This window comes from Chinchilla lanigera, unplaced genomic scaffold (assembly GCF_000276665.1).
Source record: "Chinchilla lanigera isolate Chin_1 unplaced genomic scaffold, ChiLan1.0 scaffold00113, whole genome shotgun sequence".
Classification (NCBI taxonomy): Eukaryota; Metazoa; Chordata; class Mammalia; order Rodentia; family Chinchillidae; genus Chinchilla; species Chinchilla lanigera.
In genome coordinates, this window is record NW_004955514.1 from 335,496 (window position 1) to 350,322 (window position 14,827).

Consider the following 14,827-nt stretch of genomic DNA (forward strand, 5'->3'; position numbering starts at 1 on the left):
TTTTTTTTTTTTTCTTTTTTAGCTTTTTTTAAGTACTTGGTTTCTTGAAGCATATGTGAGGTTCTTCTGGCTTTTCAAAGCTAACCGCTTTCCTTGTGTGTTCACTGTCTCTTCACACATTCAAGGCTGTGTTTCCCTAGTGTCCCTAGTTGCATCCCTCCTGGCTATGTCTCCCAACACTGATAATGGTGCCCTTTGTTTCTGAGAGACTCCAGCACCATCACCTTGCCTTTTTTTTGGTCTTTTTGACAGGGTCTTGCTAAGCAGTTCAGGCTGGCCTTGAGCTCACTTTGTAGCCCAGTCTGGCCTTGAACTCAAAACAGTCCTCCTCCCTCAGCCTCCCAAGTGCTGGGATTATAGGCATGCGCCACCATGCCTGGCCACCTTGCCTTTTTGAACTAGATGTCCAGGTGAGCAGCCTGCTTTGGCTGCCAGTTTGCTGGTCCTTTTTGTCCTCCTCTGATGGCAGTCATTATATGCTGACCTCTGCTTGGAGGTTGAGCTCTTTCTTGTGTCCACTAGTTCAGGTGGGCTGGCGTCCGGCTGTTCTTCCTGTTGCTGATTTTGTCATCTGTGCGGTGGCTCAGCACATGGGCCCTGGAGGCCCATCTGCTCACTTCCTGGCTCTGCCAATAGCCAGCATGTAGCCTTTACAAATTATAACTACTCCTCAGTTTCCCCACTTGTGAAGGGAGAGCGATGGCAGTGATATCTGTCCTAGTTTCTGTGAGTGGCTTCACATTTGCAGCATGTGGAGGTACTGAGCTTATGATGCCAAAGCACAGCAGGCCAGGGAGGGTCTACCAGGTGTCTGCACCTGTCTGTGGGTAGAGCCCCTCAGTGTTATCACTATTGTTCTCTCTGCTCTCTCTGTCATTCTCACAGTTACATTTGTCTGCTCAGTTGTTGGGGTGCACAGCCTTATGGCTGCCCCGCCACACACACACGGCAAGGGCCTTCTCTTTCTCTGCAGTTTTTGAACTTTTCCTGTCATATCTGATACAGACATTGCACCTGCTGCTTTGGTTGCTGCCTCAGTTCTGACCTTTTCTGTGTCATGGCACTCTACATATGTGATATAGAATGTTTTGTTGCTGTTGCTTCTTTTAAACCCATCTCGGGACTCTTTCACTAGGGGAGTTTAGCACACTCATGTCTGTGGTAACTGCTGTCTCACTCTTGGATGTGGGGTATCTTGTTTGTATTCTTGCTTTCCTGTTGACTCCTAGATTGGGTTTTGGTCTCCTCTTTTTCTCCTCCAGTAGTTTGGGAATGTTACATCTTTTTTTTCTTCTAGTGGCTGCTCTTAAGTTTTTAAATGTGCTTAAGCTTACTATTTTAAGTCATTTAAAGTTTTATTCCAGATCATTTTGGGTAATTTTTAGTTTTATTTCCCATTAATTTTATTAAAGAATGTGTGTTCACTTGTGTTTACTCAAGTTTTGACACAATACTAGCAATTATTTAGATTTAATAAGACATTTTGGGTTGGGTGTGGTGGTGCACATCTATAATCCCAGCACTCTGGAGGCTGAGGCAGGAGGATTATTGCAAGTTTGAGACCAGCCTGGGCTACAAAGTGAGCTCAAGGCCAGCCTGAACTGCGTACTGAGACCCTGTCTCAAAAAACAAAAACAACAAAAAAAGAAGTTCTAATTTTTTTATATATTTTGGTTTTTGGAGACAGGGTCTTGCTATGTAGCCCAGACTGGCCTTGAACTCACAGCAATCCTCCTGCCCCAGCCTCTTGAGTGCTGGGATTATGGACATGCAGCACCAACCCCAGCTAAAAGAGGTTTTATAGTTTTGAGGCCTTTTGCTTTATTTTTTCTGTTGTATACTGTTGGATTTGTCCTTTGTCTTCCTCTTAGTGGTCTGTTTTGCTTCCTCACATCATTTGAGAGCAGTACATGGTGGGTAAACACTCTGTACTTGCATGTCAGTATGATCTTTATCGTTTCCCTCACAGTTGAGTAATTTGGACAGATATAGAATTCTAAATTCAAAATAATTTTTCCTTGTAGACTTTCTTTTTTGTTGTTGTTTTCCCAGTACCAGGAATCTAACTCACAACCTTGCACTTGCCAGGCAGGCACCGTGCTGCTGAGCTAAATCTCCAGCCCTGCTTGTAGACTCTCTAAATTACTCAGATGAACTGACTAAATTATACACTTTTAGCACTAAACATGAAAAGCAGAAAATGGAAAACCAGTTGTAGAAGTGCAAGCCACCCCACCTACATCTGCTGCTAACCTGGTGACTTGGTCTGGGTTCTCTGCTGGGTGGGTGGGTGTCCCCTGGCACTATGCAAAGGGTCCTGCCCACTCTCTTGAGCGGGATGGGTATCCATGGGTACCACATGGTGAGTCCTGACCCCATGGACTGTAGCTGGGATCCAGTTCTTTAGTTGGTTCATTAGGAAATTAGGAGGCTCTTACTCACTGTGCTTCTGCATACATAAGCTGTGCTCACCTCTCCATCCTCCTCCCATCTGTCTGAAGAGGTATGGCCACTACCTGACCCCACAGCTTAGCCACTGACCCACAGTTGCTTGTAACCTGAGGAACAAGCTGTGAGTCAACCTTGTTCCTGCCTTGAGGAAAACCAGTTTTGTAAATTGCTGAGCAGTACAAGAATATATCAAAACCAAAAATACATGACGAGGCTTCTGTTTCTCTGTCTTTCAGACAGAAGTGAAATGATGCATCTTCTGTAGAAATACCCCATATAGATCAGTTCCTATGCTTTATAGGTAAATTGTGTCCCTTGTGCTATTCTACTTCTGACTTTGGCCTTCTCTGCACCCTCAACCCCCAGCTTTACCCTGACTTCCTGCATCCAGTTCTTTCCCATAGAGTCACATTCTTAATCTTTGCTTAATCAAAAGGCCATCTGGGCTTTTTGTCTCTCCCATTTTTCTAGGTTGTGAACCTCAGGTCCTTCTAGCACCCTTTAGCCTGGTCCCTCTAGCACCTGGATTTGACAATTCACTCCGAATTCTTCTCGAATCTGTCTGCCAAGAGATGCCTTCCCAGAGTGGCCTCTGCCATCTATACAGTGTCACCTCATTGTGTGTTTACCCATCTAGGCTCTGCCAGGCCAGTGTGAACAGTACTGGGCAGTGACTGGGGAGATGGCATTCTGCCTTCAAGGGGCTTGAAGCTGGTAGAGAGGCTGGGTCATATGCTTTGTGTCAGGGGGCACTGCGTGGGCAACGAAGAAAAGAGAAGGACAAAAGCAGACAGAGCAGGTCTCCCAGGGCTGCCAAATTGGGAAAGGGCAGGGAAGCCTAAGAAGGGCAGGCAGTAAGGTCAAGAAACCCTGTGGCAGGTGAACCCCTTGTTAACCCTTAAGAGGGGAGATGCAGCATGGAGATAAGAGGTTTCAGCACTGACCTGCAGAGTGCTGCATGCCTTGGCTCTGCAGGAGTGGCTGTGGGGTCATAGTGGCCTCAAGCCTGGGCAAATATATGGCAGTCTTGAGCAAGTACAGGAAACACTGAGTTTGGGATATATTTGAAAGCCACCCATGGAAGGTGCTGGTGCACTGGCAATGTATATGCCAAGCCCAGGCTTTGCTTGGCTCCTGCCAGGTAAGCTGGAGCTCATCTTGCTGGCATTCAGTGTGTAGCAACAAGCCACAAAAACAACACAAGTCCTTCTGCAGTTCACTGCATTCAGACAGAATTATACTTCGGAGGTTTTCTTAGATGCATAGTGGGACTTCTGAAGGTCAACCACATACACTGCCCAGTGCCATCCATACTCCGTGTGGCCATGACAGCAAGCTCCATCTTCTTTCAGTGTTCACCCAAGTTCCAGTGGTGCCGAACACTTAGTGTTTGTTGGTTCCTTCACTTAGAAACTCCCTGTTTGTGTTCTTTGTCCACTTTGGCGTTGTGCAGTCCTTTCCTCATCATGTAGGAATGTTCTGCCCTGTCACTGCATTGCAGGCTTCTCTATCCAGTGCTCTTGGCTGTCTTCATGGGCCATTGTTACAGTTCTAAAATGGGATACTGTTAAATTGATGGGTATTTTCTATCTTAAATTCTTTCCCACCCGTCATAAATATGTTCACCCATATTTTTTGGTAAAATATTTTAAAGTTTCGCTTCACAATCAGGCTGTTACGCACTGAACTGGTTTTTTGGGGAGCTGCCATTGCTGTCCTGCTGAAGGTTCACCAAATGACTGCAGCATTTACTCATGGCCCCCCTGACAGCAAGTCTCCACAGGTCTGCTGCCTGCTGCTGTGTGCAGACCACACATACTTCACTGAGTTGCAGTTACTATTTTACCTGAGTTGTGACTGTTAGTAGGGCAAGTATCCTTTCATTGTTCTAATTCAGTATACTAATGGCTAGTACACTGAATTAGAAGAAGGCTGATATAGGAGAATTGCTTGAGCCCAGGAGTTTGAGAACAGTCTGGGAAACACACCCTCAGGTCAGTAAAACAAACAACAACAAAAAAGAAGCACTTTGGTCTTCTACATAAAAATTAGAAACCACTGCTGAGTTGGCTGGACAGTTCCAGTGGAAGTTCTGTAAGTGTTTCTGGAGAATAGGTGAGGCCTTGGTGGAGCCAGAGCCCACCATCAGCTGCTACGCCACCCTCATTGCCTGTCAGTGGGGCATGGCCCGGCCTCAGACTGCATCTTGAAGGTCTCGTGAGCATTCACATCCCATCATACACCTGCTCCACTGCAGGCTGGCAGCTTGCTCGAGTTCCAGCTTCCTTCTGCTTTCTGTGAGGATAGCTTCCGAGGTTCAGGGAACTCGGGCTATCTGTTTGCCTTTGGTTTGGAAGTTCTTGTGGGAATTTGCAGTAGCTGTTGTCTGTTGTCCTTTGGGTTGGAAGCCTAGCAGGCTTCAGGGTCTGTGCATATGGGGTCAGCACAAGCCTAGCAAGGTAGCTTAGCTCAGTGACCCCTGACGCCCACCACCTGGGCTGCCGCACTCAGGGCATGGAGAACAAGGCCTGTGCATGGCTGGCCCTACATGACAGGTTTAGGGTTAGGGTTTGCACCTTGCATCCCTGCTGGGTTTTTTCATTAGTCTTTTTCCTTTAAATCTGCTTTATCTCTAATCTAGTTAGGCCAGCTTTTTTTTTTTTTTTTTTTTTTTTTTTGTCTTTTTGAGACAGGGTCTCTCTATGCAGTTCAGGCTGGCCTTGAGCTCACTTTGTAGCCCAGGCTGGTCTTGAACTCCCAACGATCCTCCTGCCTAAGCCTCCCGAGTGCTGGGATTATAGGCATGCACCACCACACCCATAGGCCAGTTTTCTTTAGGTTAATATTTGCGTGGTGTTTTGGTTTCTTAACTAACCAGCCCAGAAATTGTTTTTTGGGAGACAGGTTCTCACTATACAGTTCAGGCTGGTCTTGACCTCACTTTGTAGCCTAGGCTGGTCTCGAACTCACAGTGGTGTTCTCGCCTCAGCCTCCCAAGTGCTGGGATTACAGGTGTGAACCACCATGCCCAGCTTCCTGTTCTTACATCTTAAAATCTTCTTTCTCTATCTCTTACAATTGTAGACATACACATTTCTTCTATTTCAGTTTTCAGAGCCTGTGCATACTGCCGTCCAGATCTCAGAGGGAGGAGGGCTTCTTCAGCAGGCCTAGAATGGGCTTTTTCTCCAAAGCAGGTTGCCTTTTGCATTGCCAGGCATCCCTGGCTGCTAGGATCCTAGGCTCACTTTTAGCTAATCTGATTGTGTGGATTGAGGTGGACATAACTCTGATCCAGCCGAGCTGTTGTTCATCCAGAACGGAATGCACCGTGCATTGCGGGAACTTGGCTTTGTTCACAACTTCTTCTCTGCTAAGGATTCCTTTCTCTCCATGCAGCTCTAACATGTTGAGCAGCAAAGGCTGAGGCACTGACAAAGGGCACAGGCCATGCCTGTCTCTGCTTTTCTCATAAACCTGTTTGGCACACTCATACCACCCCTGCCACCCCCCTACAGGTGGTGGCCACTCAGGCAGAACACCAAGACCTCAGTGTCCATGAAGAACACAGAACTCTCAGTTACTGTGTGTTAGGAAACTATTGGTGAACGTGTATTGTTCAGAGGGCAGGCAGACACTAAACGGGTTTTAAGAGACCTTGTACAAAGTCATTGAAGTACGATTCTTTCTGCAGTCTGAGTAAAGTGGATGTCCAATTTCAAAGAGGCCAGTGTTCTAGAGTTGAGGTCGGTGGATGCATGCAGGTGGGGACCCTGCTGACAGGCTGCCTTCTCCTCCAGGTGAGCATCTGCCTGGAGTGCAACAGCAGCAAACTGCGGGGCCTAAAACGGAAATGGATCCGCTGCTCAGCCCAGGCCACTGTGCTGCACCTGAAGAAGTTCATCGCCAAGAAGCTTAACCTTTCCTCTTTCAATGAGGTAACCTTGTACTGTGAACATAAACAGTCAAGAGTTGTTCATTTGTGAAAGGAGAGCATTCTAAAAATTATCTGAGATGTATCTGTATAACAACTTTGGAGATTTAATTTGATTTTTGAGACAGGATCTTACTGAGTTGCCCAGGCTGGGCTCAAACCTGAAGTCCTCCAGCCACAGCCTCCCAGAGTGCTGGGATTACAAGCATGCACAACCACACCTGGCTTGTATCTCTGAAAATTTTAATCAGGAAAAAGCCCCTTGATTTTATTTCTGTTTCCTGCCCTTCAAGGTAATACAATAGGAAACAGAAATGAAGAGTAAAACCCCAGAGAATAATTTACTTTAGAACTGGTAGAAAGTTTTCATGATGAGGGGTTCTTTTCTTTAGTTCCATAATTGGCTGGGTGGGTGGATATGGTACTTTGCAGTTTTGATCAGTTACTGAGACTGGAATAGACCTGGAGTGCTGTAGCTGGTGGCAGAGAGTTGTGAACAAGCATGGGCCTCTGGGCACCCTTAGTATTGCCACTCATGTGAAGGTACAGACTGCCAGCAGGAGTTGGCTCGGTGAGAACCCACGCAGGGTCCATGGTTTGAGGTTAGCTTTTACAGCCCCTCAAGCTGCATAGAAAATGGACATAGAAGTGAGAGAGGTCAAGGAGGAGAGAGCCAGGTGTGCCCCATGTTCCAGACAAACTTACAGATGGATGCATCTTGGGAGAAGGGGCCTTTGCAGGTGTAAAGAAATTAAGGCTCTTGAGAAGAAATAATTCTGAGTTTTCTGCTGAACCCTAAATCTTATGACAAGAGTCCATTATAAGCATGAGGCTGAAGATTGGAGACACACAGCAACAGCCACGTCCCAGAAGCCAGTAGGATAGGAAGGGTCTTCTGTGTCTGAACGTGTCCTCCAGATGCCGCCTGTCAGAAACTTTGCCACAGTGCAGTGTGCTAGGAGGTGGGGCCTCAGGGAGATGGACTGGCGAGGTCCTGAATGAAGTCCTGAGCCATATAGAAGGCTTGGGTACAGGTTTCATCTTCTACTCTTCCAGGTCATGGCCTCCCCAGATGCCAGTGCCATGACCTGTATGTTACCCTCCAGCTCTGTGAGAAATCAACCCTGTTCTTTGTCACTTCCTCAGCCTTTGCTGCTCTGTTACAGCTGTAGACTGAGGCACCCAGGAGCCCCTGAGAGTGCATCCCTGCCACACCTGGTTCAGAATTCCAGGCTTTGGAACTGTGATCAGGGCCAAGACCCAAAGTAAGGCCATCAGACCCAGGCCCAGCCCTGCCTGCCCCACAGGAGGATGAGAGGGGCACCCACTACATGGAGCCCACTGGAAAAAACAAATCTAGATGTGGCAGGTGTAGGAAGAAGAGAAGGAAACAGAAATTGTCCCTTTACTGTTCTGTTCTATGTGCTTTTCTCTGTGGAGAAGCAGACACAGGCAGGTAGCTAGGTAGTTAACTAATGGCCAGCTTGTAACACCCAGCTGAACTGAATCAGCATGGTGCTAGGTGTGGAGGGCCCACTGAGGATTGTTGCCAACAGTATATAAGAAGTAGAGGGATGGATCGTGTGCTGTTGATTCTCCTGGAGAAGCTTGTCACACTGGCTTTCCTGGTATGAACTCAGCTGTTCTCATCATCGGAGGAGCTCAGGTCCTTGCTGTCGCTGAGGGTGGCCGCAGGTCTCTTCTTGGGAGCTCTGGTCCTTACTTTGAGCGTTGCTTCCTGGCTCCAGTGCAGATCCCTCAGCCTGGTGGCACAGATCCTTCATCCCGCTGACAGACTTTCTAGCTCCCACCATTGACCTTTGAGCCTTCCCGGTGCAGATCCTTGATACAGACTTGCATGAGACATTGTTGTGAGCTCTAGGCCTCCAGCTGGACTCTGGAGGACATTGCCCTGGGCTCTAGGTCGTTAGCTGGACTTACGCAGGACATTGCTGTGGGATCCAGGTCTTCAGCTGTATTCTTTGGGTCTCTAGTATGTGGACAGATCTCCTGCACTCTTGTGTTTGACTCTTTGGGTGAATATTATAAAATAATCCTATAAATTACGTGTCCTGTATTAAATCTTTTCCCTTGTAAACCCTGACTACAACAGCCCGGAAGGGGTGGATGTTTTGAGCTCCTGTGGAGATAGAGGCACTAAGCTTGTTGGAAGGGAGGAGGCCCAGGGAGAGGCTGAGTTCCAGGCACAGGGCTGTGCCCTCAGGAGCCAGGCAGCAGGTGTGAGGTGTATATGCAGACAGTCTTCAGGATGTCACAGTGGTTTCACAGGAGAATTCTGTGGGAAGGGTGAGCGCCATCTCCACAAATACAGGCAAGACAGTGTCCTGAGCGCTGAGGATGCGCATAACTGGGACCCACCACGAGGGAGGACACTACAGCTTGTCAAGAGCAGTAGCCATCTGTGGTGCTCAGCCCAGTGTGTGGTAAAGCAGAGCTTCCCCCACCAGGAGGTGGCCAAATGGCCACACAGGCACCCAGAGGCAACCTTTGTTCCTCACCGAGGAAGGAACTCAAGAGACCATCTGGGTCACTGTCCTACACACTCAGGCCAATGAGGGTAGAGCCGATAGTGACATGGCACCGGTACCAGCTGGACCACCAAGCCGCGGCACTGGCACTGGCAAGGTGAGGCCAGCACTTGGCTCTGTGTGGAGATGGAACTGGCATGTGCGCTGGATGCCTGCTGGGCAGCTTCTTAGATGAAACAGGCCATACGTCAGCATCGGTCCCCTGCGTGGACAGAGGAGCCCTGGGATGTGGATGTGGGTGGTGGGGCTGGCCAGCAGGGTAAGTGAAGCTGGTCCTGCTGCTCTGTTTGATGTGAACCTAAAAGTACTCTAAAAATACTGTGTTAGATAAGCAAAACCCTGGGCACCCATTTCCCTCCTCTGCTTCAGTGAGAGGACAGGCACCAGGAGGGGATGTAGAGGACACAGGATGCCCTTGGCAGGACAACCTGGTGGCCTGGCCCTGTGGGGTAGGCTGGTGGGTGGGTGACTTTACTCCTGTCTGCACCCCCAGGTACCTTGGTGCCACCAGGTAGTCTGTCCTCAGTGTGTGGAGGCAGGGACAGGGATGGCTCCTGGCTTGGCAGAGGTACACTGAGGGCCTCTGCAGAAGTGGACAGCCTCCTCAGAAGCAATGAGCCAACCAGGGAACCAGGCTTGTGCAGTGTTGGGGTACAAGGGGCAGGGCTGGATACCTAGGCCTCACCACACATGCGGAGCAGCTAGGCCAGGAGGGGTGACCCTTGTGGGACACTTCCGACAGGTAGCATATATCTGCACCAGGTTTCCATTAATAATGACCCAAGGATAAATGAATAAACAACCAGACTCCTCCAATAAATGCTCTTCTATGAATGCCTAGGGAGAGACACATTTGAAAGATGTGGGCGCTTTGCTCCTCATGCTACCCTAGTTGGCACCAGTCTCATGTGGGTTGAGCATGTCCCTAACTGTACCTCCTTTCTCCTAGCTGGACATCTTATGCAATGAGGAGATTCTGGGCAAGGATCACACCCTCAAGTTCGTTGTGGTCACACGGTGGAGATTCAAGGTGAGCTGCTTGTTTTGCCATTTGTTTTGCCTGGTTTCCAGACTGCTGCAAGGCACTTACTTGCTCTGCATGTATTACCACAGGGGTTGCTGTGAAACACTTGTCTTTCTGAAATCGTCTACCTCAGCCAGGCTCCCTGGGCATGGGGCCCTCAATCACCCCTCTCTGGTCCACAGGGCCAGATGTCAGGGTGCAGGGGCAGTGACCCCTGCAGTCAGAGCAAACGCTTGAGCTATTGGGGGCCGTGGAGGCAGGAAGCCCATGGTGGAGTCCTTGTCTGAGGGCTGCTCCCTCCTCAGCCAAGTGGACAGTGTTACACAGCCAAGCTGACAGGGCCAAGATAACCAAAGCCCAGGGCTGACCTTGGGCCGAGGTTGACCAAGACCAAGGCTAACGAAGGGCTTGGATGAGCAAGGCCAGGGCCAGAGGGTATCAGATCCAGAGCAGAGCTGGTACTGGGGGGTGGGAGGGACAGGTGGTGGAGCTAATGGCATACAACTTAGCATGGGACCTGAGCACGGCATAGGTGGTCCCTGTTCCTAGACAGCCCAAGGCTCTGCAGCTGCACATTACCCAGGACAAGTGTGGTCATGCACTGTTCTGAGCACATGCATGTGGGCTCGCATCTGCCCGCTGCCCCCTGAGGCCCTGTGTCCTTGTCTTGCAGAAGGCCCCCCTCCTGCTGCACTACAGACCCAAGATGGACTTGCTGTGAGCCTGCGTTGCAGACTCTGGCCTGCACCCGGCTGCACTTGGCTGTCCACAGTGACTGCGCCGTAAAATGTTGCCTCTGGGTGCCGTGCGGACCAGATTTCTGAATAGAGAATATTTATAACTTTTGTATAAAAGAATCCACACCCAACAAGACACTACCAGCACGCGTTTACAGAGGATGAAAACACTTCGCAGTTTCATGGAGCTGAACGTGCCCGTCTCTGCCTCTGGCCCACAGGCAGAGGAAAGAGCGCCTGCAGCAGGCGTCCTCGCCACCCTCCGGCACAGATTGCCCTCGCTCGCTTTCCAGATCTTGAGAATCAGAGATCATTTCAGTTTAGTTCCTGGATTAGGTTTCATGATAAGCCTCAAAAGTACTTTTACTTTTTTCCTAAGTTATTGAAACATGTTTTCATGGTAAATGATATTTATGTTGCCTTTAGCTTCCTGAAGACTTAGAAGATATATAAAAATTTAATTTAAAAGCATACCAAAAGAGGCTTGCATAGTACCATGATCCAGCCATGGTGTTTGAGTTCTCATTTGTACGGCACCGCCCAGACCCAGACCCAGACCCAGCCTGGGCCTTCGTCACCCCAGGCCTCCTGTCACGGTTCAGGCACACTCGGCAGGGTAGACCAGAGGTGTTTTTGCCAGCTAAGCGTTGCCTGGCAAAACAGTTCTTGCTTTTCAAAATTGCTTTTATTAAAATGGGCACAAATTCTTTGGTGCCGTTATTTAATTTCTTCCTTTTTCTTTCCCTTTTTTTCGGTGGCAAGAGCAATGGTGGTGTTTGTTTTTGGTGCTTATCAGATGAAGTGCAGCCCATGGGGATACCACCTCCACACTCGGGGGGCATTGAAGTCTCCCATGGGGAGAGATGGCCTGCTCTGTGGCCCTCCTTCACAGAAGGCGGCTTTTGAGCCAAGCAACTGGGCCCAGCTCTGCCCAGCCAAAGTTGCTTTTTTGGTCACAGGCAGGATCCTCCCCTCCCAAATGTGAGGTGTTTTTGTCAAAGGAGAGAGTACGCTCTGCCAGCACGGAAACAGTGTTCCCTCAAGCCTGAGATGTGGGCCTGCAAGGGCTGGGGCCACTTTCAAAGCAGCTGCAGTGCTGCCCAGAGCCCTGTTGGTCTCACTGAGCCTTGGGCCTGCCCCCTCCTTCCCTCTGAGGCCCTTGCTGATGAGCAGGACCAAGGCTGGTCATTGGTCTGGGCCGCTGCCTGCGGCTCTTGCTGGGTAAATGAGGGTCTCCGTGTGTTTGAGGGTCAGGTTTTTGTGAGTCTTTCCCTTAGCGATTGGAACTTTTTCTTGGATTTGCTTTGGAAGCTGTGTTTGGGCTTGTCAGCACTGAGTTCAATTTGTTTTCTTCTGCTTCCTGTTTCACACACACAAAATGTCAGAAGCAGCGGCCAGTGAGACCTAAGGTCAGTGATGAGGAAACATCTGTTAGCTCGTCCAGGCAGCCTTTGATGCGAGGCCTTTCTAATACACAAACACAAGCCTTGGTTAGAAATTGGTCAAAACTCACCTCTTTGTTCAAGCCCAGGACTGTGTGGACTATTCCGTTTCCTGAGCTGGCTATTCATCCAAATCGTTTCTAGAGTTACTACACAAGGGTTTATGAATAAATATTACCTGTCTACCTCAAACCACATGTACTGCTGAAGCATTCTGTAAAACCACATTATCACAATGCAGTTTTAAGTGTAACATTAGAATTTAGGTATTTTCCTGTGTGGTGAAACTAAAGAAGGATTAAACAGTTTGAGCCTCCAAATTCAAATAAAGCTAATTCACCGTTAGAGCAAACTTAATATTGCTGTATAATCTCATATTTGTAACTTTGTAGCTACCTTTGGAGTCACTTAACTTGCTATGGTGCTAAGTTGATAGATTTCAATGTGCAGCAAGGTGGGATGTATCCAGCCCAATTTCTGGCCAGGTGCCACCCACCCCGAGCAACCCAGCTTCTGTCACCGTTACCCTAATCAAACCTCAGCAGCAAAAGTACCTATTTTTCTAAGATTCCACCATGCGACTGTCTTCACTACAGGACCGTCCTGGCCTCCCTCTGCCCTGTGGTCTGACTTGTAGCCTTACCTAGTTCAGAGCCGGGAGTGGAGGAACCTGCATCAGTGGACACTCTGGACGGTCTGTTTCATTCTGTCAAGCTCTCATTTGACATCAAAGGCTGAATTTTACTTTTTCCAGCATGAACACCAGGATCAGCTAGTGATTGGTCCTGTTAAGTTTTCTTAGCAGATGGAATTGCTGTGAAGTTGTTTTCACCACTGTTGTGCTGGTAAAGCCAAGGCTGTCAGATGGGCCCTGCACACCTCCGGCAGCGGCGGGACCAGCCTCTCCCGCACGTGGTCTCGCTGGACACCGTTTTCACAAAAATAGAAAACTCAGATAGAATATATAATATTGAATTTAAGATTTGGGGGGTTAAAAAAGAAAACTTAACTTTATAAAATTATTTATTCTATTTTAAGCCTTCTATCATATATTCCCATCCAGTTGTTTGGTTTTGGTGGTCCAGCTTTATTTACAGGCATATAAGATGAAATTGTAAGATGTTTTGCAAGCTTCTTTTACTTTGAGTAGGCTTTAATTCATATGTTTTATAGGGATGAAGAGCATTTTTATGCTTTTGTGCAATAGACTCCAACATGCATTATTAGACGTGTTTAAATTGTGATGTAGCATCAATTCTGCTAAACAGAAAGGGAATATAGGTGGAATTTCAAAATATGTGCATTTGCCTATTTGGCTTTTCTTTTTCATTGTTGCTATACGAATGCTATTACTGGGATTTGTGTGTGTGTGTGTGTGTGTGTGTGTGTGTGTGTGTGTGTGTGTGAATACCTGCCAGCAATATTCAAGAACAAGTGCCACCGTAGCCCATGGGTCCTAGGCCCACTGCTCTGGGGCTGGGATCACATGGCCTCAGCCTGCAGACCTGATGGTGCTGCCTTCTTGGCCTGCCAGCCCCTGAGGCCTGTGCTTGGCATTCAGTGTCTTTGGAGAGTCATTAGTTTTGTCTCTAGAGGCGCGCAGGGTGGCATTTCACAGTGATCTGAAATGTGTCCTCTGATTGAATGACCTAGGAATGAGCCAGCTGATTTCTGCATTGTTCGTGAATACTTAATGTGCTCTCAAAACATTCAAAATAAATTTAGTGCAGATAGCTAAATCACAAAATAATCCAATTTATCTGTTTCCTCAGGAAATCATTTAAGCCCCACCACATCACATGTGACCTTAACATGAAAACAAGTGTGTTTTTCTGCCTTGATACTTAAATACACTAAGGAAGTAACTGGGATAAGTAGAGTAGAAAATCATTTAAATTATATCATAATCTTTACACATATTGTGCCCCTCTGGAAACAGCTGAGGGGGGCTACGGCCACCTCTGCGTGTTACTGTCCCACCCAGGAGTGCACTGAAGAGTGGGCTGAGGTGTGTGTCCCTGCAGTGCGTGCGGCATCAGTGTGAGCGTCCATTCCAGTAACTCAGATGGGTCCTGGAGACACGTGTTTCCCAAGTGACAGTGACATAGGTTGGGGACAGTAGCTCAGCCTGAGCCTTCACCCATGGTGCGTGGAAGCTGATGAAAGCTATCACGGTGTATGGAAATGATAATGCAGATACATATTTTCGACTGTTTAATTTGAAAGTTTACATTTTTTATGCTTTGTGTTGGTGTGTAATTTTTGTACCATCGGTGGCTAGTTTTTTGTCTAAAATCTTTTTTGGAATATTGCTTAATGTTTTGATTTCATGATAGTGAAGCTTGTATTCAGTGTTTTGCCAATTAATATTATATGCTTGTAATAAAAGCAGAAGAGAAAACTCTCACAGGCTGGAAATTTATTATATGAAATATTTGTAAGAGTATAAGACATGATCTGTTACGGAATGGTCAGCCCTCTGTGCCCATGTAGTCCAGATCCCCAGATTCAACAAGCCATGGATTCAAAATGTTCAGGAAAAAAATTACATCTGAACTGACAACATACAGGTTTCTTTCACATTATTTCCTAAAGTAGAATATAACAGCTATTCACATGGTATTCAAGTTGTATTAAGTATTTCAAGTCATCTAGAAATGAGTTAGTCTGCAGGAAAATGTACATAAGTT

At 47.7% G+C, this 14,827-nt stretch overlaps 1 protein-coding gene across 5 annotated transcripts in view; it reads left to right on the forward strand.

The window, feature by feature from the left end:
* Nucleotides 1-14,544, forward strand: part of Pcgf3 (polycomb group ring finger 3) — a 42,709-nt gene extending 28,165 nt beyond the window's left edge. For 4 of the 5 annotated variants that reach the window (XM_005408674.2, XM_013506751.1, XM_005408675.2 and 1 more), the window contains 3 exons: nucleotides 6,252-6,389; nucleotides 9,884-9,964; nucleotides 12,734-14,544. In XM_005408674.2, the coding sequence (XP_005408731.1) occupies nucleotides 6,252-6,389; nucleotides 9,884-9,964; nucleotides 12,734-12,784 (270 nt within the window). In that variant the 3' untranslated portion in view covers nucleotides 12,785-14,544. Of the gene's footprint in view, nucleotides 1-6,251; nucleotides 6,390-9,883; nucleotides 9,965-10,631 lie in introns of all 5 variants that reach the window. The other variant, XM_005408676.2, reaches the window with a different exon arrangement.
* The last annotated feature ends 283 nt before the right edge of the window (nucleotides 14,545-14,827 follow it).